At 38.7% G+C, this 26264-nt stretch overlaps 7 protein-coding genes across 7 annotated transcripts; 4 read left to right on the top strand and 3 right to left on the bottom strand.

Moving 5' to 3' along the window:
• Positions 1–667: 667 nt before the first annotated feature.
• On the top strand, positions 668–3534 carry LOC106348114 (L-type lectin-domain containing receptor kinase IX.2-like). Its single transcript, XM_013787775.3, has one exon. It carries the CDS (start codon positions 1296–1298, stop codon positions 3297–3299), a length of 2004 nt encoding a protein of 667 aa, XP_013643229.2. The 5' UTR covers positions 668–1295; the 3' UTR covers positions 3300–3534.
• Positions 3535–6084: 2550 nt separating this feature from the next.
• On the top strand, positions 6085–7399 carry LOC106431864 (dof zinc finger protein DOF5.7-like). The gene has a single exon (XM_013872703.3). The coding sequence runs from the start codon at positions 6190–6192 to the stop codon at positions 7108–7110; it is 921 nt and encodes a 306-aa protein (XP_013728157.2). The 5' UTR covers positions 6085–6189; the 3' UTR covers positions 7111–7399.
• Positions 7400–12655: 5256 nt separating this feature from the next.
• Positions 12656–13864, bottom strand: LOC106350647 (uncharacterized protein At4g04775-like). The gene is made up of 2 exons (XM_048734981.1): positions 13131–13864; positions 12656–13050 (listed from the first exon to the last, which is right to left on the bottom strand). The coding sequence occupies exons 1-2, from the start codon at positions 13366–13368 to the stop codon at positions 12749–12751; spliced, it is 540 nt and encodes a 179-aa protein (XP_048590938.1). The 5' UTR covers positions 13369–13864; the 3' UTR covers positions 12656–12748.
• LOC106350646 (glutathione S-transferase T3-like) lies at positions 13575–14480 on the bottom strand. Its single transcript, XM_013790506.2, has one exon. It carries the CDS (start codon positions 14478–14480, stop codon positions 13575–13577), a length of 906 nt encoding a protein of 301 aa, XP_013645960.2.
• Positions 14481–15909: 1429 nt separating this feature from the next.
• LOC106431888 (pentatricopeptide repeat-containing protein At5g65570) lies at positions 15910–18129 on the bottom strand. Its single transcript, XM_013872726.3, has one exon. It carries the CDS (start codon positions 18127–18129, stop codon positions 15979–15981), a length of 2151 nt encoding a protein of 716 aa, XP_013728180.2. The 3' UTR covers positions 15910–15978.
• A 121-nt stretch (positions 18130–18250) lies between these two features.
• LOC106348116 (pentatricopeptide repeat-containing protein At5g65560) lies at positions 18251–21759 on the top strand. Its single transcript, XM_013787779.3, has 2 exons — positions 18251–21164; positions 21234–21759. The coding sequence occupies exon 1, from the start codon at positions 18289–18291 to the stop codon at positions 21076–21078; it is 2790 nt and encodes a 929-aa protein (XP_013643233.2). The 5' UTR covers positions 18251–18288; the 3' UTR covers positions 21079–21164; positions 21234–21759.
• Positions 21760–23474: 1715 nt separating this feature from the next.
• On the top strand, positions 23475–24560 carry LOC125609991. The gene has a single exon (XM_048781627.1). It carries the CDS (start codon positions 23475–23477, stop codon positions 24558–24560), a length of 1086 nt encoding a protein of 361 aa, XP_048637584.1.
• The last annotated feature ends 1704 nt before the right edge of the window (positions 24561–26264 follow it).

Genomic DNA, 26264 nt, shown 5'->3' with positions numbered 1-26264 from the left:
ATGATATTTTACACTGAAATTTGAGAACATATTAAGTTAGGGAGGGAGCAGAAACTATTTTTCGACGGGGCAAATTAATTTTGCTTTTAACATTTAAAGAAAAATTTAAAATTTTATGGGGAGCAGCTGTCCCTCCTTACCTTAAGTAGATCTGTTCCTGAGTGTGTTACATGAAAGAAGTCGATGGAGCCGAGACAAGGAAAAATTGAGTCTGAGGCAATTGTAAAGAGGGTATGTGAGCTCTACGGAAGTGGAGAACTTATTTCAGCCAGTGATCATCAAATGTGTAAAGATTATGATATGAAACAAGGAGAGTGTGTTATGATTGTAGAGTTGTGGTGTGCTCATCACCCTGATATAAACTCTAGATCTTTAATAAAACAAGCGATACAAGTATTGAATTTTCGAGGCACCACCATTGCCTAATCTACCACACAAAATGTCTTACATATCATGTGTCATCATCATCATCAAGCTCAGGTGGGGTTAGCTACAACAACTTTTTATAGCGCTCAACTTGGTCGCTGACTACTCCCAGCCTCAGTAGATGTATGCTTCTGTATCCCTTTGCTCTGTTTCATCTGTTGTCATATACTCTTTCCGTTTTTTATGTTTGACGTTTTAGAGATTTTTTTCCTTTTCCAAATTAAATATTTTTCCAATTTTCGATATAATATTTATATAAATTATGTTATATATGACCAACGGTACTATGCAATATATTTTGTTATTGGTCAAATTATGATTAAGTGAATAATCAATGGTATTTTTGTTTAGAAAATATTTTGTTATTCTATATGTTTAATACTAAAATGTTGTCTATTAGAATACGGAATTAGTATTTAAATCTATTGGTGTTTGTTCTCTTGTAGCCTCCTTATTTCTTGTGGAAGTATCTCTGTTTTGTGCACTTGGTTGTATAGTTTGTTACCAACTTTCCATATCAAAGCTGAGCTGTTATAATATTTTATCTTTGCTTTGAATCTTTAGGTTTATTCAAGAATCTTAACTTTTCCAGATTTTACCATATTCTTGGAAGAGTTAAAAACATAATAATGAGTAGGACAAAAAGTCAAACTGTTTGAAGATTGTTGTACAGCGTGTTGGTTTGACTTGTGATTCAAGAAAAGTAAACTAATACGAAACTTCCTGTGATCAAGCATAACTGATAGTGATCTATTGAAAAAAAATAAGCCTGTTTTCTTGACCATTCTTCTGGCTCTTGACTGGTTTTATTTGATGATCATAGATCTTCTACAATCTCATCTTGTAAATCTTTTCTTTCTTCCTTCTCAATGGCCAATTCTATCTTGTTCATTTCCCTTTTCATCCTCTTCCCTTTTGTTGTTGATTCACTTTACTTCAACATCACCAGCTTTCAACCAGATGATCCTTCACAAAACATAGTCTACCACGGTGATGCAGCAGCCGATGAAGATGGGACGGTAAACTTCAACAGCGCTGCACGTACATCTCAAGTTGGTTGGATCACTTACTCAAAGGAGGTCCCTATATGGAGTCGTAGAACTGGTAACGCTTCAGATTTCAACACCAGCTTCTCTTTCAAAATCGATGCTCGTAACCTCTCAGAAGATAGTCATGGTATATGTTTCTTTCTTGCTCCTGTGGGAGCTCCACTCCCTGCATACACTCCTTCTGGTTTCTTGGGTCTCTTCGGTCCAAATATTGATTACAAATCTTCTTTTGACCTCGTTCATATCGAGTTTGACACGTTTAGCAACCCGGGTTGGGATCCTAGGGACGTTGCATCTCATGTCGGGATCAATAATAATTCTCTTGAATCTTCTAACTACACTTCTTGGAACGCAAGTTTGCATAGTCAAGATATTGGTCATGCACGTGTCTCTTATGATTCTGTTAACAAGAACTTGAGTGTGTCTTGGGGTTATGAGCTAACAGCCTCTGATGATGAGAGTTCAAGCCTTTCTTACATCATTGACCTAGCTAAGGTTCTACCATCAGAAGTTATGTTAGGGTTTATAGCAGCTGCTGGATTAAACACAGGTGAACATAGACTCTTGTCTTGGGAGCTTAGTTCAAGTCTAGATCCCGAGAAAGCCGACAACAAGACAGGACTGGTTATTGGCATTGCGGTTGCTGTCTTTGTTCTAGTGACGGTTCTTGTCATCTCGACCGTTGTGGTTTGGTCGAGGAAGAGGAATTCAAGAGAGATAACAAACATGGTATCATCATCATCAATAAACGAAGACCTAGAAAAGGAAACAGGAGGACCAAGAAAGTTTTCTTACAAGGATCTTGTGTCAGCAACAAACGGATTCTCACACCAAAGGAAGCTAGGTGAAGGAGGCTTTGGTGCGGTGTATAGTGGGAACTTAAAACAAATCAACAAGATGGTCGCGGTGAAGAAACTATCTTGCGGCTCAAGGCAGGGAAAGAAAGAGTTCTTAAACGAAGTTAAAGTCATCAGCAAGTTAAGACATCGAAACCTAGTGCAACTCATTGGTTGGTGTAATGAAGAAAACGAGTTCTTGCTTATATATGAGTTAATGCCAAACGGTGGCTTGAACTCTCACCTCTTTGGTAAAAGGGAAGGGACACTATCTTGGGACACAAGGTACAAGATAGCTCTTGGTCTAGCCTCTGCGATACTTTATCTCCATGAGGAATGGGATCAGTGTGTACTACATAGAGACATCAAGGCAAGTAATATAATGCTTGACGGCGACTTCAACGTCAAGTTAGGTGACTTTGGGCTTGCTAGGGTTATGAGTCATAAGCTTGATTCTCATAAAACAGGATTAGCTGGAACGTTTGGATACATGGCACCCGAGTATGTTATGACAGGTTGTGCAAGTAAAGAATCTGATATGTATAGCTTTGGGATAGTGTTACTAGAGATTGTCTCGGGGAGAAAATCGTTGGAGAGAAGGAAAGAAGATGAAGAAGAGGAAGGGAACAGTGATGATGATGATTCGGAGAGTGATGAGAAGAGTCTTGTGGAGAAAGTGTGGGAGCTTTATGGGAAGAAAGAGCTGTTGAGTTTAGGTGTAGATGAGAAACTTGGTGATGATTTTAATATAGAAGAAGCCGAGTGTCTTCTAGTTTTGGGGTTATGGTGTGGTCATCCTGATAAAAGTTCGAGACCATCGATAAAACAAGCGATACAAGTTATGAAGTTGGAGTCACCATTGCCTGCTAATCTTCCGTTGAAGAGGCCTGTTGCTACGTATTACAACTCGGCTTCTTCTTCTTCTCCTCCTTCGGTTAACTCTAGTAGAGCTTCGATAACGTTCTCGAGTAAGGAATTTGGTCGTTAGCTTAAGATTTGAGATTAACTCTTAAGTTCTTACACTTACTATCTCTGTGCTCTCTTGTTTTATTTTTGTTATAATTGTTTATGCTCTTGAAGTGTGTCTATTCTTTGTGGGATTATCGTTAATCCCTGCATTTTTTAACTGTTTTTCTTTATATATGTAGTTGTGAAAAAAACTCTTTTGTTACGTATTCGTTTTGGAGACGAGAATGTGAAAAAATAATAAAGTTCTCATGATAGAAAGCTTTTTGTCAAATTGGATGTTCCTTTGTCTTCTCTCTGTCTCTTCTTTCTTCTTATGGGTTATGTTCGAATTAGTCATTTTCAGTAGCAGTTTTTTTTCAATTTCAATGAAATGTTGTAGAAAAAGATGTAAATGTGTTTTTGTCATAAAGTTTGACGACTAAGGTTTAATAAAAAGCGTCCATAGTATTGTTCAACTTATGATAGGTGGAATGTTGATTGGTATGGTCCGAATAGCCACCAGAGGGTCCACATAGGTAGTCTCTTTCGATAGTCCTAGACCCATATAAGTATATAGCCCATCTTTAGGCTATTCTCAGAACAAAGCCCAAATAAATACTAATGGGCTTCCGCGAATCAGCTCTCTATCCTTTTCAGTTCTCGTGATTAGCTTCACTCACATGTTTCATTTCCTCTCTTCTGTTCTCTTGTTACAAGATCCCTCGTAGATAATTATGATCTCGGACAGAGCTCATAAACATAAATGTCAAACAGTTAATGAAAAGTCAGATCAAATTACGGCCGGAATAAATGGGAACATGGCGGGTAAATCAGGTGGTATAGTGTATGGCTGATGGCTCTACAACGTTTGATAACGATATTACATTTGACCAATATCTTTAATGAAACTGCTATTTTTTTTACCTTGAGTCATTTTGTGTCATGTCTCTTTCTTGCTTTGAACAAATATATTAGAAAGTCCGTAATAAATTTTATACGCCTGTTACTTTCGAGAGAATCTATATTTTTATAAGCTCCTTTGATAACTCGTAGATATAAAGTGGTGAGGTTAGAACGTCTAATTCTATCATAGATTTTTAGTTTTCTATTTGAAAATTCCTATTTAGTTTTGTTCCTTGTTAATTACCTTCAACAGTAAATGTTGGGAGAATGGCTATTAATGGTTATGCATATGAAGAATAGTTTTAAAATTAAACCGGGCGTGTAGGATTATCATCATTTTCAATTTGAGGTAGATGGTTTTTTTTGGGGGGGGGGGGGGGGGGGGGGGGGGGGGGGGGGGGGGGGATTATTATGAAGTGGCAGAAAAGACAGAACATCTATGACTGAACAAATCGGATAGAATTTGTTATGTGTGTCTTGTTTCTATTGTTGTGGTAAGTTTTTTTCTCTGTGTATGCGCTGCACCAATCTTTATACGTAGACTAGATATTATATACTCCTTTATACATGCAGCTATACTTATAGCTTTCGGCCAGATAATATTAGTTTTTAACTTTCTGACATTTTGTGAAGTTATTTCCTTAATATAAACTTGACCATTAATTCCTAAAAGAATTCTCTGACATCTTTTGTAACGCCTTTTCTTCTCCTTTTTTCTATTGTATGATCGCTAGTAATGCATATGATTAAATGTACACTATTTGACATTTGCTGAGTAGTTGAAGTGAATTGCCATCAGAATCAAATTCAATTGTTTTCTTTTTGTATACGTATTAAATTCCAGTTACACAATTGTTGAGGCAATGTCCTTCAAAAAAGATATACTACGGCATTTCTATACACACATATAGATAATATATAAATATGCTGACAAAAAAATATAAATATTGTAATAAGTAATACGTCCAAAAATAAAAAGAGAAGATTGTGTTTCGATGATTGAGTAAACGTCTCCATCTGTGAAGAAACACGAGAGAACGGAGAAGATAAAATGGGAAACATGTGAGAGCTTGAAGAATGGATCTCTCGTGAGACTTAACCGATCATCCTCTGCTACATTTTTTTGTTTTGTTTTTAACTTACAATAAATCCAAAGACTTTAACTATAAAGAAATTTACGATGAACTAATCAAATGTAATAAAGGAACACCATAGAGATGTATAACATTTTCTAATACATATGTGGCCAACAAAGTTAAAAAGTGTTTAATTTTTATCTCAAAGAGTTTACTAAAACATGTTAAATACATATTTAATTTGTTTGCAAAAAAAAAAAAAAATACTACTCTTGTATAATCGTTACCAACAAAATTTACATCCAACACAGCTATCACAATTTGATTTGTTATAACATAAATATTGAGTTTTCAAATTTATATAGATTATGTTTATAATTTTTTGTGTTACCATAAATTTTGTGTAAACTGTACAGTACGCATAACTAAGATTTTTAATAATACTGTATTTTTTTGTAACTTAATAATACTGTATTTAATGTCTTAGAAATGAATAACAAAACTCAAGTTATTAAAGTTTCACTATAATATAAACACACTATATTAGTGCAATATAAATACAAATAGAGTTTTCTTACAAATAGAGTTACAAATGCCAAAATCTCAAATAATTAAGTACTTCCAATTCTTTACGATAAAACCACTTTTTATATTTGCTAAGTCATTAACAAACGAAAAGTAATTAAGTCTTTCTCTCCAACTTTTTGAAGACAAAAACACTTTTTGTTTTCTTCAAATAAATCAATATCTATAATTATTTATGCCAAAGTGACTTTAAAAAAAAAACACAAACACAAACATATCATATTCACATACATTACACAATCATTTGTATAAATATATAACACCACACGAAACCCTTGTACCGACTGTTCCTCAACCTCTCTTTCTCTCTATTCTCCTACTTTACTTATTTCCTTCAAACTTTTCTCCTCTCGTCCCATCATCATCATGTCCTCCCATACCAATCTCCACTCTCCTAAACCGGATCACCGTACCACCGGGACACCCCATACCAAAAAACCACCGTCCTCCTCCACCTCTCAAGACCAACAAACCCTAAAATGCCCTCGTTGCAACTCCTCAAACACAAAGTTCTGTTACTACAACAACTACAGCCTCTCTCAGCCTCGTCACTTCTGCAAAGCTTGCCGTCGTTACTGGACACGTGGTGGTGCCTTAAGAAACGTCCCCATCGGTGGAGGATGTCGGAAAACCAAAAAATCATTCAAACCTAACGCAGTAGCAACTCCTTCTTCATCTCAGAGATTTTTCTCTTCAATCATGGAAGATTCCTCCAAGTTCTTCCCTCCTCCAACAACAATGGATTTTCAGCTCGCTGGTTTGTCTCTCAACAAAATCAACGATCTTCAACTTATGAATAATCAAGAAGTTCTTGGCCTTAGGCCCATGGACCAGGTCGAGACAACACCAGTAGATGTCGGGTCGGGTTTATCTTTAATGGGTTTTGGAGATTACAGCAACAACAACCATTCAACGGGGACGTTCACAACCGCCGGAGGAACCGACGGAAACTTAGCTACTTCGATAGAAACTTTGAGTTCTTTAAACCAAGATTTGCACTGGAGACTTCAGCAACAGAGGATGGCTATGCTTTTTGGTAGCTCTAAAGAAGAGACTGTCGTTGTGGAGAGGCCACAGCCGATACTTTACAGGAATCTCGATATCGTGAACTCATCGCAGTCGCCGACGAAGAAAGGAGATAATCAGACAGAGTGGTATTTTGGTAATAATAATAATAATAATGATAATGAAGGGGTGGCTAATAATAACAACACAGGAGGAAGTGAGCAATGGAACAATGGAGTTCAAGCTTGGACTGATCTTAACCATTATGATGCTTTGCCATGATTATTGGTAAGTTAAAAGGAACTATATTATGTGATCAGATATTTAAAATTATGTGTGTTTCTTATGTAATGCCAAAGAATATTTATGTTTTTAGTATTTGTTGGTTTGGGTGCTCTTTGTAGTCAGTTTTTGTTGTTGTTGTTGGTTACTATTTAGATTTATAAGTTTCAATTTGTAAACAAAAATTTAAGAATTGAGAGATATACTATAATAGATTCTCTAAACTTGTGACTTTTCTGTACTCATAATTATCTCAATGTTGGAAATATTCGAAACAAGATTTACTGCGCTTAAAGCTTAATTATTCAAAGGCTCTTGGTTTGGTAGTGAAATAGTTGGTCGTTTTTGTCCCAATGTTAATTCGAAAATTCTTGAAACGTCAATTTCAGTAAACAGACAATGTTTCCTTGGGATTAGTTATAGACTTACTATTACCTTTAAATAATTTTACTAGATTTTTGTCAAGTTTAACAGAGCCTAATTATATACACGTCTCGAGCCAAGCAAAATAATTGCCCATCCACATCAACTGTAATAATACCCTGGTAAAATTAGAATCTCAATAAATGGTGTGTAATATTCGCTACAACATCGACAGTTGTGCTGCAAAACTGAAAACATAAATTGTATGTTACATTAAAGAACTGTCAGTGAAGTGTGGTCTGATTCATGTACATTCAAGCATATGGCATCTTATAAGTCACTGAACTATGTCGAGTCTACGTGAAACATAGAGACCAGGCATTAGGCTTTTTTGCAGTCTCTCTTTAGCCCCATCCTTAGATTCTCGCTACATATACATGAACATAAATATATATGTATATATATGTTTGTATCTGTACTAATGTGTATGTATATCTTATTACTGATCAAGGGAAGGTCTGCGACTGCAAGTACGAACGTCTTATGCAGAAGTAGGCATGTGCAAACGGACTAGTTCGACTAAATCCAAACATTGATTATTTCAAAAATTGTATAATAGTGTTTGAATTGTGTCAAAAGCATACACAACATTGCAGGTTCTGGAGAAGTATTATATAGGGTTTAGATGCATATGTAGATGATAATCATGAATTTGGTTTAAATTTTAACGCTTCATTTGAAATTGTGGATTTCTAAATAGTAAAGAGAAAATGCTGCCTTTGATCCACTTTAATTTCTGGCTTCTAGAAGAACATTAACTTGTAAATCATAATCTACTTTAAATTATTTTTTGTTAAGTTATTTGTTTAGCCATGCATGCGACTATTACGTTCTTTACTCAATTGCATTTGACTACGAAAGAAATTGTGGCCCCTGCTGCCTGCATGTGAATTGTGAATAATATTTTGCCTAGTGTTTAAAGGTTCATCTACTAACAGACTCCTTTCCCGTTCTACTTATTTGATAATTAATACTATGTCAATTACATTTCATCATTATTAAATTAGTTAACTAAATTTGTGTTTCTTTGCAAACTCAATTAACGATCGACTCCCATCGTGCGCATCGTAATCAATGGTCATTATTTAAGTCATATCATAGTACGTGGTAACTCATTTTCCCTCCCTTTTATTCCAAATATCGTTTAGAATTGTCAATGTGACTTTTGATCACATTTACTTCGATTGGTTCTACAACCTAAAAAGTCACCTATTTTCACAAGCGTGTTTTTTTTAACTAATCCGCTGGAAGAAATGTCAAAAAGATATGGCATATATACATGTATGTATATATAATTCTAAATGAACAAACTATATATTTATAGAATCTTTTATATCATTAATAACAAATAACTGAATTTTACGTGGTAAAATAATGTATGTAAATAAGTAATACAATGGAGTTATATATATTCAGTAGAGACCATATAAGAGCTCACTCGTTTTCGAGTTTTAGTTCTTTTTAAAACAATTATAGAGACAAAGCTAGGTAAATCACAAAGCAAAAAAGTTTTAAAATATATTAAAAAATGCATGAGTAATTCACTTTTAGTTCCAATTATTTTTATTATATCTAAAGATCAATATATTACTGATATATGTATATGCTACAAAAGAAGAATTACTTTTTCTTTAGGTTCCAAGTACTTTTACAAAGAAGGTGATGTTGGCACTTTTGCATATATACTACAATCTCCCTTTAAGCTTTTTATGATTGATCATTAGTAAGTTTGCGTTATAAGACTTTTCATCCTAAGAACATTGCCTTTCCGAGATCCGAACTTTTTGTTTCTCCTCTTTTTAATTATCCTAGAAAGGTAACAACAATCAAGAATTAACCTTTATCTTGCTTTTGGTTAACTAGCCAAATAAAGGCTAAAGTCATGTAATGTCATTTATAACAAATAAATATTAAATATCTCAATGTTACAAATAAAAATAAACAAATATTTTCGATGATTTAATGAAACGGATAAACAGGGAAGGAGCATGATGAATGTGAATACAAGTGATGCAACAGCTTTTAGATCGTATATGAATAAATTTATTAGGTCGTTGTTTCACGGCTTTACAACAAGAACCTAAACCAATTGCACTTAACATTTTTACCCAAAAAAAACCTAAACCAATTGCGAGAAAGCTCACGGTTTTCGACTCGTGAGAGGAAACAGTGTAGTTATACGATCTCCTTTCTTGGAGTAATATAATTCTCCGTTTACCTTGAGTCTGGCTAAATTAATGCATGCAACAACGTACGTGGAGGTTTGAGCATACTGATACGAAAAAATGAGTCGCGTCGTCTGGAATATTTGATGCATATACATGACCTAAAATGGGTGACGGTGGTAGACCATCCCACTTGGCATTTTGGCAAGATAGGAAACAAAGTGAAAAAGGTGAAATTGTTATTCCAAACGAGTAAACGAAAGAGAAAAAAATATTCAAAATGATATATAACTTCTACTTTACTTTCGAACCAAGTTTTGTACATATGGCCGTCGAACCTAGCACAACATACGAAATTTCTCATAACACTCACGCCTCATCACAAAGTAACGTACTGTATTTTGATAATGATGAGAAAAAAGAAAGAAGAGAAAGCTTCCAACACAAAACATGTTACATGTTTTCGGTTTGTCACATCATTACCTTCTCTTCATGGTAACCGAAATTTTATTGTTTTTAACGATTGTTCTTTTGGAGTTATATATAACAACACGACGTCAAAAAAAAAAAATATATATATAACAACACAAAAGTTACAAAATATAGTATTAGGTAAAAGGTGTATATATATCTCAAATTCAGTTTTGGCTTGAAATGTTTTTTTTTTGGGGAAAGTATTGCCAACTAAGCAATTAACAGTTGACTATAGCTGAATTTTTCTTTCAAATGCTTTGAACTAATAAATAATGAATCATTTATCACTTGACTTGATTTTTCTGAAAAAAAACTAGGAATCCCCAAAATCTGCCAATGTTGTTGTATTAGAAAATTAATCATGAATTACATTGTTATCAATTTAAAATGAAAACATTTGACCTTTTCTACTTTTGTTAAAAATGTAACATTGTCATTTCAAGACTAAGAGCATCGGTATTGGTGGGACTCAACCCACAAGCCCTTAGCATTTTATATTAAGGTTTTATGTTAAGGGACCTAAGCTAAGGACATTTAACAATTTGGTAAATTATTAGTGGGACTTTCCTGGTCCCTTAGGTTATTATTTAATTAATTTATTATTTTCATAATGTATAACATATAAAAAGAAGTTGTAAATGAAATATATTTTAAAAAAGTTTAACATTAAAATTGAAATCTTAAGAAAATTACAAAGTTGTAAAATAGAAATACAAAACATCATAATTATTAAAAAAAAACACACAAACATTTATTCCAATACAAATAGAAACTTATAAATTATATGTGATGGGTAAGATGTCCAAATTTAGTCCAAATATTTTCAATCAAATCATTTTTTAAATGCTCATGGACTTGTCTATTCCGAACGCTCGTGCGACGCTCAATTGCACTCACGATAGGTGAAGGCATATTGACGGAAAATGTAGCCACGTCTTCTCTTTCTTCGAATTCACCACCGTTGGCCTGAGTTCCTGATGATCGTTCATCTTCCACAATCATATTATGGAGTATGATACATGCTCTCATAATATTTCCTATTTTTTCTTTATCCCAAATATTAGATGGATTTCTAACAACGGCAAACCTAGCTTGTAATACACCGAATGCACGCTCGACATCTTTTCGCACAGCTTCTTGGGTTTGAGCAAATAAAGAATTCTTCTGACCTTGTGGTAGTCGGATAGATTGAATAAAAGTAGCCCATTTCGGATAAATACCGTCGGTGAGATAATATGCCAAATTGTATGGATTACCATTAACATGGAAGTTAACTTGTGGCGCTATTCCGTTAATAATGTCATCAAAAACGGGTGATCGATCGAGAATATTAAGATCGTTCATAGTACCTGGAGCTCCAAAAAACGCGTGCCAAATCCAGAGGTCATATGAAGCTACCGCCTCCAAGACAATCGTTGGTTTATCGGTTCCTCGTGAATACATTCCTTTCCAAGCCGTGGGGCAATTCTTCCACTCCCAGTGCATACAGTCGATGCTTCCAATCATCCCTGGAAACCCACGTTGTTCTCCAATATATAGTAGTCTTTGCAGATCCTCCGGTGTGGGACGTCTTAGGTATTCCTCGCCAAACAAGTCGATTATTCCCGCCGCGAAATTGTGCAAACTTCTTCGAGCTGTTGTTTCTCCAATTCGGACATATTCATCAACTGTGTCAGACCCACCACCATACGCCAATTGACGTATTGCTGCGGTACATTTTTGCAGCGGAGTTAGACTCGACCGTCCGGTTGCATCTACTCTGGGTTGAAAGTACTCAACTTCTGTAGACAGACGATGCACAATACGCAAGAATAATGCCTTGTTCATTCGAAACCGTCGCCGGAATATATTGTGCGGGTATGTTGGAGTCTCGCTAAAATAATCATTCCAGAGTTTCTGATGGCCTTCCTCCCGGTGTCTCTCGATAAAAACTCGTGTTTTTCGCTCTTTTGGTTGTGGATTGAAATCAATATATTCGTCACATAAATCTTCAAATATGTCATCTAATTCATCATCATTATCTTTGTGGTAATGATAATGTGAAGAAGAAGCCATAGAAAATTTTAAGAAAAGATAAAAGTGTTTAGAATTTGAGAGAAGATGAGAGAAGAAGTGTCAATACTTATATGATAAAGAAGAAGTGTCTACGAATCCTCCCGTGAATGAATATTGATATGAACTCTTTAGTACATCTTGTGACTTATTGGTAGAAAGCATAATAAACATGTGACTTATCAACTCACTTATTGGTACAAAGAATCTCAACTTGTGACTTTTATAAATGAAACCATTCTAGTTGTCAGCTTTGATATGAACTCTTTGGTCACGAGCACAAATAAACCATTCTAGTTGTCAGCTTTCATTCTAGTTTTCAGCCATTAAAATTTACAAATGAGTTATGTTACAAGCAAGAAACTCGATCATGTTAAAATTTACAAATGAGCACAATTAAACAAAGTTATGCGTTATATTAAAGAGTAATTGTGATGCCGGTTCTATTTGAGCACAATTACAACAGAGTTCAAACGATTAACATCCGGTAAAAACCCATACCATGCCGGTTAGAGAAGTTAAATTTATCCAAACATAACAACCAAGCCTATTACAACAACAAGAACAACTATGCCTATTACAAAGCACTCAAACCCATAACTAAAAGAAGATTTCTCCTTAGCCATATCACCCACAATCTTCTCTAGGTTTCGTATCTTCTGCTCTGTGTCATAGTCACTCAAAAGGGTTAGGCTTTCTACCTTTTCACCTAGCTGAAGCACGTGGATATCTCTGGCTCTCATTTCCTCCATCAGCGCCTCATCCCACCATTTGTAGACATGGCATTCGCCGTCGTCTTTGTTCGCACAAGTGAAAAATCTTCTGCCTGTTTCACAGACAAGCAAAAGCAGCTAAACACATACACAAACTAGCACATAAGCAAGTAAATTAATAACAACCACATACCTTGATCTTGCCTGTTGTTAGACGTTGCTAGCAGTGGCGTAGCACCACAATAGCAAACCTGCGGAAAACCAAACTCTACCTCCGGTTGCGGAGGGTAGTCAACCTGTTGAGTACGTTCCAAGCTTAACTCAGCTTGGTCACGTCGTATCAGATCATCCGTCTCGCTGTACTCACTGTCCTCATTGTTTCCAAATAAATCATCCTCTTCTGATGGCTGCGTATAGCTGTAATGTCCCATTTTAACTTAACCTGCATACATTGTCAACATTTAAATTACATACACATATTTAGAGCGAAGACATTTAAAGAAAATGATTCATTAATAAAAACTCATTTAAGGAAACCGGACTACATGGACCAAACACCTAATAAGAACATAGGACATACATCAAACAAGAACATAGAGCGTACAGGAAATATCATACATAAAAAGACATTTTTTTTTTAGAATAACTCCAGTAGGAGCTTATTCTTCGCAACAACTTCCGCCTCAGTCAATGGTTCAGAACGGGTAAGGAGACTGTCTAGTATTGCTAGCCTCGACAGTCTCTCCTTCCTCACCAAATCGTCCTTCTTCATTTCCCAAACGGTCGCAATCTCAGCCACAGACTTCCCTTTACCCGTGTTTCTTTTGGCCTTAGCAGCCTTGACACCTTCGGGCCTGCTCTCAACATCAACGAAGCCTTCGGTATTAGATGTTTGGGAATTTACGTCCACATTCTTCCTCTTCGAAACGCCAGCCGTCGTGGGTGTGTTGAGGCTGAGCCACTTCTGTTCAAACCTCAACACACACCAAGCGTGTTCAAGTGTGAACTTGTGCGAACAATCAGAGAAGAAAATCTCATGTGCCTTCTTCAGAACGTCAGTGTCACTCTCACCACTACTCATTTGCCGCTCTGCTGCCGAGTATGCGGCACAGAACTTGTTAACATCTTCATTAATTCTGTGCCACCTCTTCTTGCAACAACCGTGCTCCCTCGCACCATCCTCTATTCCATGGGGACTTGCTGCATAATAAGCAGCAACCCGTTTCCAGAAGGCCCCCGACCTCTGCTCATTTGCAACTATTGCATCTTTCGAAGTGTTAAGCCATGCACTGATCAGCACTTCGTCATCTGCTGGATTCCATTTGCGCCTTACACCACGGGCAGCCGGTGTCTGTACTGGTGGCTCTAATGGTGCATCTTGAGATTGTTGTGAGCTGAAAGGCGGAAAAGGCTGTGGGTCTCCGAAGTTAACACTAGAATGAAAACTTTCATAAGGAAAGTTCTCATGGAACACGCTACCTTGTTGACTGTGAAGCAGTCCTACGTAGCTAGAGGAGTTGCTAGGAACATTGTTTGGATCCATAACAGAAACTAAATATAAGAGATTTGTTGGTGAAAGACTAATGGGATGATAGAAGATAGAAAGGAGAAGAGATTTAAATAGGAGGAAGTGAAGAATACAAAGTACATAACCGCCTTAATGGCCAACTCCGAACAAGAAATGTCTAATCCCAACTTAATACACAACTAAAAAGCTATCAACTTTCTTTTAAAACATCAGAGGCTTAAATGTCTAACAGAAGACAGAGAAACAATCAGTTCACTGCATTAGAATAAGAATATTTAGATTTTAATAGACATTACTCTTAAAACTATGGAAAATGCAATGTGTCTAAAACTCTTAGATTTTAATAGACATTACTCTTAAAACTATTAGTCTATACGATTCAAATCTATACAAATCAAACATGAGCTTAAACAAGCGAATTTGCAGACAAATTAAGATTTTAAATAACATGAGCTTATGTTCACGGGTTCGAATTAGCAGACAAATCAAACTCTAAACCACTTAAACAATTGATCTCGAACCATAGAAACAATCATACATTTGTTCATAGATATATATACTAAAGCTCCAAACTTAAACCCATTTTGAACAAGCATACAATCAAGACATGGCAATCACAGAAACAATCATACAAGCGATTCATAGAAACAATCATACAAGCGATTCATAGAAACAATCATACAAGCGAACCATAGAAAGCTGCGGATATCTATACGAGCTCCGAAAAATTCCCGAACCCTAGCAACAATACAATTGTTCTCAAACCAATGAATCTATTTCTTTTTCCCATCGAATCTAACAAACACTCTGATCAATACCATTTTATTCTTCGAATTTCTAGAAAACCCTAAAAAATATTTCAAAATCATATCGGATTTGAAAAACATACCTAGTTAAGATTAGGACGATTCTCAATGGTTTTGGGGAGGATTGCTTCTCGTCGTTTTGGAACGGAAGCGAACCGATGTGGATTGGGCTTCGGAGAAGGATCGGGGGATGAAACGACGCCGGAATCTGCGACCTCGCCAGCGAAGAAAATAGCGATCTACAGCTTCAGTGAAAGAGAGAAGACGCAGGGTTGCCTTTCGATTTGAAGAGATCGATTTGGAGATCAAGGCTTCGCCGTCGCCATCGCAATCGCCTTTGAGCTTTCGAAATTTTTTTTTTTTATTTATGATTTCGGAGTCGTCGAGGAGAAGAACACGCGAACATCACAGATGGAGACAGCCACTCGCGTGCTGCCACGTCGTCAACGGGACGAGCCCGAACAGCCCTTACTTAAGGCCCGTCCCACTCTCTTTTAATTTCTTTTTCATTTAAATTAAACCCATTTTATATCACGGGACGGGCCTAAGGGCCCCCGATACCGATGCTCTAAAGACCAAAATAATACAAAAATGTCGGGCTCATTTCCACAGCTCATATGAAATGGCGTTGGGCCTAATTAAAACAAAGTCTCGTCCTTTTTTTCCTTTTTCTTTTTTTTTTGAAACACAAACATAGTCTCGTTCATTTACCAATAATCTCTACAAGAACAAGACCCATCTCTGAAATGATGAAACCTCTTTGAATCTCTACAGATAATCTCTCTGTTTATAACTCTTGATACAATCTTGATCCAACTGTGACAATCAACACAAACTCTAAGGTTCTTTAAAATCCTTATACTTCCACCAGCATTTCTCCAAACCGCAAAAGCTATGGCCAATTTTTCGCTATGTTGATGCAAAGACCTCTCTTTTGCACTCTCCTCCATGTCTTGAAACACACAGCTTTTGTCTTCAACATACCCCATTTCTTTAGCTTTCTTGATCAGCTCCTCAAGAGTTTCAAGAATCTGCTCCGAGTTCGGATGTGAAAACAAATCTCCAGCCATGAATGTATGCGTCTCTCTATCAACGTCAACCCAACTCATAGCTGGACTCTTCTTCAGCTTCATCCCCCTCATATCACTCTTCATCTCAATCACTCTGTTCCATTTCCCAGTAGATGCGTAGAGATTCGACATTAGAATGAGAGTTCCTTCATCTCCAGGTGCCATCTCAAGGATCTTTCTCTTTAACCTCTCAGCCATCTCAACATTTCTATGGATCTTACAGGCGCTGAGCAGTGTCCTCCACAGAACCAAATCAGGGTTTACCACCTCGTTCACAAGCCTGTCCGCCTCATCCAATCTCCCTGCTCGTCCAAGCATATCCACCATACAAGCGTAATGATCATTCGTTAACACGACCTTACCCTTTCTAAAGGACTCGAAGAACTCACAACCTTCATCAACTAATCCAGAGTTGTTACAAGCCAAGAGCACGCTCAAAACCGTTACATCATTGGCTTGCAGTCCAAGTTTCATCATCCTCTCAAACAACTCGAGTGCTTCGCGTCCGTAACCATTCTGTGCATAACTATAGATCATTGTGTTCAAAGATATAACGTCAACTTCATTCAAAGTATCAAAAACAGACCTCGCCATGTCCGAGCATCCACATTTACCATAGAGATCTATAAGCCCTGACCCGGCATACTTATCTCTATCTAAACCATATTTAGTCACTATCCCATGAATCTGCCTGCCTTCTTCAAACATTGCGAGATTCGAACACCCTCTGAGAGAACTAGACAACGTAAAAGAGTTTGGCTTTACTGAATCACGCATCATCTTCCTAAACTCTGTAAGTGCCATTTCTTCTCTACCGTTTAGGACAAGACCCGATATAAGAGACGTCCAAGTCACCTCATTTGGGTACTCAATACACTTGAAAATCCACAAGGAATCGTCGACTAAACCGCACCTTAGATACATTGTAAGAAGAGAAGTTTGTGAGCCAAGAGCAGAATCAAACCCAGACTTGATCATAAGTCCATGAATCAACTTCCCATTACTTACATCCTTCAAGTTTCCGCAAGATATCAACACGCTAGCGTAAGTATACTCGTTAGGCTGGACTCCCTCCCCCAACATACTCCGAAACGCCTCCACAGCTTCTGCATCTTCACCCTCCTGAGAGTAACCAACGATCAAAGCAGTGATTAAAACCACATCTTTCTCTTCCACACGGTCTAACACCAACTTCGCCTCCCTCGTTTTGCCAAACTTCACATACATATCCACAAGAGCGCTTCCAACGAACACATTCGACACTTCCAAACCCAGAATCACAGCAAGTCCGTGGCTTCTCTGAGCTTCCTCCTCAAGACCCAAATCAGAAAACGCCTTGAAAACACTGGACAATGTGTACTCATCTGGCAATACATTACTCGTGATCATCAATCTATACACCTCAACAGCTTCCTTGCTTCTTCTATGCTTAATAAAATACGCAATCAGAGAGTTCCACGTCACGATATGTCTCTCAGTCATTTCATCGAACACCTCGCGTGCGTAACCGATCTCGCCGCACTTCAAACCCGCGTCGACGAGTTTGCTGCCGGAGAGTTGAACTGGGAAGCCAGATTTGAGCATCTGGGCTTGAATGGTCTTGATTCCTGGTAACCATCTCTCGTCTATGCACTGTCTGAGAAGCGGAGAGAAAGTGTGCGTCGTTGTAAAGGAGTTGCTTGCAATGCAGAGAAGCCTAAATTGACTACGAAAGTTTCCTGCTTTAGAACCAAAGAAGCTTGAAATTCTAGAGACGACGATCAATCCGCCGTAATGATCTCTTCTCATCGCCGTCCATCACCTGAGTAGTTCAGTTCCGGCGGAGTAATAGAAGTTGCGCATTTAATAAAAGCCCATTAATCTATTAAATTTTAATAGCCCATGAAGGCCCATAAAGGCCCACTAAGAAACATCGAGCTCTCAAACTCTTCTCTGGTTCTGGAGAGGATGCAGACGCCGTTCTGCAAAGTTTCTTCCTTTCTTCACCGGAGCGATCCAAACGCCACCAAGGGATCGATGATCCGTCGAATACAACCACACCGCGACGCAGCCTTTCCCGGTTCAGTATCCTCCGCACTAATCCTGGCGATGAGGGTCTCCAAAGATCTCCGCCGGACGTTTTGCTCCGTATCTCCACTCATACGCACACTCCCGCCGGAAGAATCCGACCCGAACAGCATCCCACACCGTCTCCTCTCAATCCTCGCCAAACCCAATTGGCACAAGTCTCCGTCTTTAAAGCAAATGGTCCCATCGATACGCCCTTCCCACGTCTCTTCCTTGTTCTCGCTCGATCTAGATCCCAAAACAGCTCTCAACTTCTCCCACTGGATCTCTCAGAGCCCCAGATTCAAGCACAGCGTCTACTCCTACGCGTCTCTCCTCGCTCTCCTCGCCAACAACGGGTACGCGGAGGTCGTGTTCAAGATCAGGTCGTTGATGATTAAGAGATGCGAATCTGTAGGAGATGCTCTGTTCGTGTTAGATATATGCAGGAAGATGAATAAAGACGAGAGCTTTAAGCTTAGGGTCGAGTGTTACAACGCGTTGTTGAATTCGTTGGCTAGATTTGGAATGGTTGATGAAATGGAGAAGCTTTATATGGAGATGCTGGAGGAGGATGAGGTTTCTCCAAACGTTTACACTTATAATAAAATGGTTTTTGGGTATTGCAAGGTGGGGAACATGGCTATGGCGAAAGGGTACGTGAGTAAGATAGTTGAAGCTGGATTGGAACCTGATTTTTTCACTGATACGTCTCTGATCATGGGTTACTGTCAGAGAAAGGATTTGGATTCTGCTTTTAAGGTTTTCGAGGAGATGAGTTTGAAGGGATTTAGAAGGAACGAGGTTGCGTACACTCACCTTATACACGGTCTTTGCGTGGCGAGGAGGGTCGACGAAGCGATGAAGCTGTTTGCGAAAATGAAGGATGATGATGATGATAACTGTTATCCAACGGTTCGTACTTACACTGTGCTTATAAACGCCTTGTGTGGATCAAAACGGAAGTCCGAAGCTCTTGACCTGCGCAAGGAGATGTCGGAGAGAGGCATTACTCCGAATATTCACACTTATACGGTGCTTATCAGCAGCTCGTGTAGTGAATGTAACTTCGAGGAGGCGAGGGAGTTACTTGGCGATATGGTGGAGAAAGGGTTGATGCCTAATGTAGTCACTTACAATGCGCTGATCAATGGGTATTGTGAGCATGGGATGATGGAAGACGCGCTAGACGTTGTGGAGTTGATGGAGTCGCGTAACGTTAGACCGAATACAAGAACTTACAATGAGTTGATACATGGGTTTTGTAAGAAGAATGTGCACAAAGCGATGGGGGTGTTTAACAAGATGCTGGAGCGAAGAGTGGCTCCTAGTGTCGTCACTTACAACTCGTTGATCGATGGACAGTGTAGATCTGGTAATTTCGATAGTGCGTATAGATTGCTTAGTATGATGAATGATAGAGGATTGGTTCCAGATCAGTGGACGTATAATAGTTTCATAGATTCTTTATGTAAAAGAAAAAGAGTAGAAGAAGCTCGCGAACTATTTGATTCTCTCGAGGAGAAAGGTGTAGTTAATGCAAATGTTGTGATGTACACTGCGTTGATTGATGGATACTGCAAGTCAGATAAACTAGAAGAAGCTAAACCGGTCCTCGAGAAGATGCTGAGCAAGAGTTGCTTGCCAAACACGTCTACTTTCAACGCCCTGATTCATGGCTTATGCACCGATGGGAAACTGAGTGAAGCGATGTTGTTAGAGAAGAAGATGGTGGAGAAGGGTCTGCAGAGTACAGTCATCACAGATACGATCTTGATTCATAGAATGCTGAAAGAAGGGGATTTTGATCATGCTGAGAGACGTTTTCAGAAAATGCTGGTGTCTGGAACAAAGCCTGACGCGCATACTTACACAGCGTTTATTCAAAGCTATTGCAGCGCAGGGAGAATGAAAGAAGCTGAGGGTGTGATGGAGAAGATGAAGGAAGACGGTGTTTTCCCGGATTCGATCACTTATTCCTCTCTGATTAAAGGCTATGGCGATCAAGGGCTGACGGATTCCGCGTTTGGTGTCCTCAAGTGTATGCTTGATGCTGGTTGTGAGCCTTCTCATCATACGTTTTTGTCTCTGATCAAACATCTTGTAGAGATGAAACATGGAAAAGAGAACGATCTCTGTCTGACGTCTAATATGATTGAGTTTGACATTGTTGTTGAGCTTCTTGAAAAAATGGCAGAGCACGGCGTTACTCCCAACGCCAGATCCTATGAGATGCTGATCAAAGGGATCTGCGAGACCGGGAATCTCAGAGTTGCGGAAAAGGTGCTTGATCGCATGATGCAACAGGAGGAAGGAATCTCTCCGAGTGAGTCGATGTTCAATGCTCTTCTTAGCTGTTGCTGCAAGCTGGAGATGTACAAGGAAGCAGCGAAGGTGGTGGATGATATGATCTGTGTTGGTCAGTTGCCGCAGCTAGAGTCTTGCAAAAGCTTGATATGTGGGCTGTATAAAAACGGAGAAAACGAGAGAGGGGTTTGGGTTTTCAAGAGTTTGCTTCGGTGTGGTTATTATCATGATGAGCTAGCTTGGAAGATCGTTGTTGATGGTGTTGGGAAGCAGGGACTGGTGGAGGCGTTTAATGAACTGTTCGCCGTTATGGAGGAAAGTGGTTGCAAGTTTAGCTCTCATACGTATGCACTGCTAACTGGAGGACCTCCTGATAGCACGTAAGGGGTATATTGCCAGAGGCTAGTGCAACTTTTTTGGGGATGTAAAACCAGATAGCCTCGCTTTGCTGCTACAGATTATACAATAAGGTACCGCACTAATACTAATATTATGGGCTTCATTGTGTGACAAATCTCTCACAACTGACTTTGTTTCAGGGGTCAGTCAAACCATGATCCAGGCTTTCTTCCCGAAAATCCAGACACAGCTCAGGAGGTGAACGTTCAGTGAAAGGCTCACTAGCTCATTGGAAGTGAAAGTCGTTTTCTCTTTATTTTATAAATTGGCCTTTCTGCATGGAGAGAAGGCATTAACACAGGACAAACCCTCGAAGCAGCTTTGACAATCACAATTCTTTTGACAAAATCCGACATTATTTACTTCTGTTGCAGCTGCTGAACCATTTGATTCTGCAGGGTAGGTATATCAAGAAGATGAAAAAAAAAGACCAATGTATGCTTTGTTGTTTGAAGACATCCAAGGATGTAGGAGGATGTCGTGTCTGATGTCCAGTCTTTTTTTTAACTCAATAGTAAAAGTGTACTTTTCTTTTGGTTTTCATTGAATGTAAAACGTATTTGAGTAATGAGTGTAACAAGTACATATAAGCTGTATCGTATCTTCTAGTTGTTTTTTTTAAAATGATTAATTGTTTGATTTCGCATAACACTTGCTTTTGTGATAGTTAGATCTGTTTTTTTTTTTTTTTTAACACTAATAATTTATATTAATAAAAACATTTACAAAGGCCAATACAAAAGGCAAAAGGGATCTAAATCAATCAAAGAAAGCTTAGATAAACAGATGACTAAGCCATGAAGGATAGCCAACAGCAATATAGGATTGAAACAGATCCTCTTTGATCACACTTCTAGCGATGAGTTTAGCTCCCTTGATGTCCTTTTGAGAATGAAATTGAGCTTTCCAGTCCACAATATCACGTAACCATACTGATAATTTGGTGGAGTAAAACTTGAGTGAAGGCCAAGCTGAGGGTTTGTTGATTGCACTAATCATATCATGATCGTCAGAAGCAAAAATGATAGCATTGAAGTGTAGAGTCTTCATACATTCTAATGCCCAATTCCAACTTTCGAAAGAAGCTTCAAGTTTGCTCGAAATTCCAACAAAAGATCTTCTACCATTCATTAGCACTTTGCCTTCACTGTTCCGCAATATCCAAGAAGCACCACTTTGATGATTACTATTGTTCCAGTCAGAAGCAATATCACACTTAAGCCAAGAGATTGGTGGAGGTTTCCATCCGAATATGATCCTCTTTTTTCTTTCCAAATCAATAGCTTTTTCTTGTTTATCAGCATTCTTGATCAGATACCAGTGATCTACTTCATCATCAATCGATCTAATAAGAGAAGGGCCTAAAGCGATCTTACCTTCAAAAAGAAAGGAGTTTCGATTTTTCCATATAGACCAGATAAGCCAAGGACCCTTTCTTCTTATTTGTTCTGGAACAAGTGTATTGATCCTTGTCTTTAAAACATAGAAGATGTTGGAAAAGACAGAGGAAGGATCAAACCCATGAAGAGGATGAGGGAAGTTGCTGTTTGCCCAGGTTTGTCTTGCAATGGTGCAGGTGAAGAGGACATGATTTATAGATTCTCCCTCCAATCCACATATCTGACAACGAGTATCAATCTTCATGCCTCGATCTATAAGCTTGTCTGAAACTGGTAAGGCTCCACTGATAACTTTCCACAAGAAGATTTTGATTTTAGGAGCAGTATCAAGTGACCAAATACGATCCTTTATACCATTCAAGGATGGTAGCAAACTTCCTGATACAAAAGCTTCTTTGTTTGCTTCCTTTTCAGCAAACCAGTAACCAGACCTAACTGTATAATCCCCTGAGCGAGAGTGATTCCAGATGTAAAAATCTGGCGATGAAATAACAGGTTTGATCTTGAGAATGATCTCTATATCTTGAGGATTAAAATTATCTTCCAGCGCTGAGATGTTCCAGTTATGAGAGTTGGGCAGTAACAGATCACATACTCTGAGGTTGAGATCAACGAGGATATTCTTCATGAGCGGTATACGCATTCTATCCCCATCCACCAACCATGGAGAGGACCAAACCGATAAAGAACATCCATCTCCCACCATATGTCTCAGCCCCTTAACTAGAAGCTCTCTCCCATATAGAATACTTCTCCAAGCATAAGAGTTTGGAGAGTTTATTGTTAGATCTGTTATATAATAACTTGAGAGTTTATTGTATCTCTCTCTCTAGAAAATCCTCTCTAGAGCTCTGTCTTCTCTTTCGTGGTTACCTTTTCCAGAAAGAGCTTTAGAACTGTTCCTGTATCCATCACCAAGCTTCGATCCTTCCCTTTTTCTATCAAAAGCCATTATTCTTACCTCTAAAAACTCTGATCACTATGTCTTCTGAGATGGACAGAGCTTTGCTAGCATTATCCCTCAAAGATGATGATGATTCCCCTTTCACTCTACCGGATCTTCCCCAGTACTACGCCACAGAAAGGAACGCATGCAGCCTCATCGGTCGCCTTCTCAACCCAGAATTTCAGAGGATGTCTCATCTGATCCTTGAATTACCAAGAAGATGGCAGAAGGCGAACACGGTCAGAGGTTTTGCCTTAACCAAAGAAAGGTTTCAATTCGTGTTCATGCATGAACACGATCTTAATGAAATCCTTGATAAAGGCATTCAGACTTTTGATGACTGGGGTCTTGCTATTGAGAGATGGGTTGAACGGCCGCCGTCTGGTTTTCTTCAATACGTCTCAATCTGGGTTCGGATCAGCAATATCCCTGTCAATCACTACACCAAAAAAGCTATCTCTGATCTTGGAGATCTTGTTGGTCATGTAGAAGAAGTTGCTTTTGATCCTGATAAACCCCAAAGACAGAGTTATGTGCGGGTTAAAATTCGTTTTCATGTCTCGAAGCCTTTAAAAAAGACAAGGATTATAAACCTTCCTGGTGGAGATCAAACCACGGTCAACTATTACTATGAAAGGGTTCAGATGCGATGTCACCACTGTCAAAGATTAACACATGCAAAGCCAAGATGCCCCTTTCTCAACAACTCTGAAGGAGCAAGTGAACGTATCTCACCATGCATGTCTATATCTCAGACTCCTAAAACGTTTCAGGTCCTCTCTGAAACTGATCCTCTCTTTGGAGTTTTAAAAGAGGATCAAGTTGGAATCAACCCCATCTCTGGCCGGCCGCGAATTGCTCCTGAGATTCTGCAAGAAATGCGTAATTACTTGCTTGCCTCCAGTAATGAAGATCGTCATGTCCGCGAGCATAGGGTCATTTCCTCAGTTAAAGAAGCTGAACAGAATCCTATCACACAGAGGTCTACCCTTCAGCTCCTTCCCCCTCCTGTCTTTACTAAAGATCTTGATAAGGGAAAAGGTTTAGTCTTTGGGTACGATAAAGAAGACCTCACTTTGAAGTCTCTCTTCTCAAGCTCGCAACCTAAGCTTATGGCTTAAGCAATAGCAGCGGGGAGTTCTATAATAAACCCTACAACAAACGTCTTCTGTCGCTTGACTCTGCAAACTCCTCAAGCCTCTATGTTCCTACCGTCAAGCTCTCAGACACAACAGCCTAGCTCTCAGACACAACAGCCTAGCTCTCTGTTTCAACAGTCAAGCTCTCCTCTAATCTTCTCAGCTAAGGCGCCAATCACTAAGGTTTATAGTAAAAGGAAGCCCGGAAGATATAGAAAGGTTCAGAGAACTCAGAAAAAATCTCAGGAAGTATCAGAGGTCTCTGGTGACTTGGCACGACCAGAAGGAAACTCGCAGAAGAAGAGGAAGGCAGAAGGTGATTTGGGAGGTGCATCCAAAGCTGCTAAGAGCAATGCATCATTGATGGTCCCGCGTGAGGGACCGTCCAACGCCTAAGATGAGTATCATCAGTTGGAACTGTCGGGGAGTGGGTCGTCCTCAGGAACTGACAGTCCAAAGACTCACGGAATTGCGACGTACGCTTTTCCCTGAGATCCTTTTTCTTATGGAAACAATGAACTCTCGGAATACCCTAGTAGATCTTCAAGTATGGTTGGGTTATGATAGTCTGTACACTGTAGACCCTGTAAATACTTCTGGTGGTCTTGCTCTTTTTTGGAAAAGCAGTGTAGATGTAAATATCATGTATGCAGACAAGAATATTTTGGATGTTCAAGTATTATATGAAGATAAGCAGTTCTATTTGTCGTGTATATATGGTAACCCTATCATTAGCCTCCGTCACATTGTTTGGGAACGTCTAACCCGCTTTGGTATTAACCGGAAGAGTAGCTGGTGCATGGTCGGTGATTTTAATGAGATCTTAAATAACTCAGAAAAGATTGGTGGCCCTAGAAGAAATGACAACACGTTTTTGCCTTTTGCCTCTATGTTGGAGGCTTGTGATATGACTGAACTGCCTAGCTCGGGGAACAGTTTCACATGGGGAGGTGCAAGGGGAAACTTGTATATTCATTCTAAGTTGGATAGAGCTTTTGGTAACAAAGGATGGTTTTCTCAATTCCCTGCTGCAAATCAACGGTTTCTTGCAAAGCGTGGATCAGATCATCGTCCTGTGCTGATAAAGCTAATATCCTCTCAAGACTCTTATAAAGGATCCTTTCGTTTTGATAGAAGAATGCTTCATAAACCTTTAGTTAGAGAAGCTATTTTGAAGGCATGGAATTCTCCCGGTTTCCATAATTCCCCTCCAGTGTCTTCTCGTCTCAGTCAATGTAGGAAAGCGCTTAGTCAGTGGAAAAAGAATTCCTCAGCAAACTCTCATCTTCGGATTATCAAACTTCAAGATGATCTTGAGAAGGAGCAGTCTTCTTTAGTTCCTTCTACTCAAAAGGTTTTTGCACTCAAGAAAGATCTTCTCTTGGCTTATAGAGATGAGGAAAACTTTTGGAAACAAAAAAGCAAAGATGATTGGATTCTTCATGGAGATGGGAACTCTAAGGTCTTTCATGCTGCTGTTAAAATTTCAAGAGCTAAGAATTCAATCGTAAAGCTTTATGATAAAGATGGCAGAGTTCAAAGGTCTGAGGCTTCTAAAGGTCAGGTTGCCATTGACTACTTTAAGGATCTTTTTAAATCTTCTAACTCAGAAGATTACAGGTCCTTGCTTAGAAACCTTCAGCCTAAGGTTACTGAAAGAATGAATCATTTTCTTACTCAAAAAGT

This window comes from Brassica napus, chromosome A6 (genome assembly GCF_020379485.1).
Source record: "Brassica napus cultivar Da-Ae chromosome A6, Da-Ae, whole genome shotgun sequence".
In the NCBI taxonomy this organism is placed as follows: Eukaryota; Viridiplantae; Streptophyta; class Magnoliopsida; order Brassicales; family Brassicaceae; genus Brassica; species Brassica napus.
Note: the sequence above shows the minus strand (reverse complement) of the source record. Positions and strands in the feature narration are given on the sequence as shown.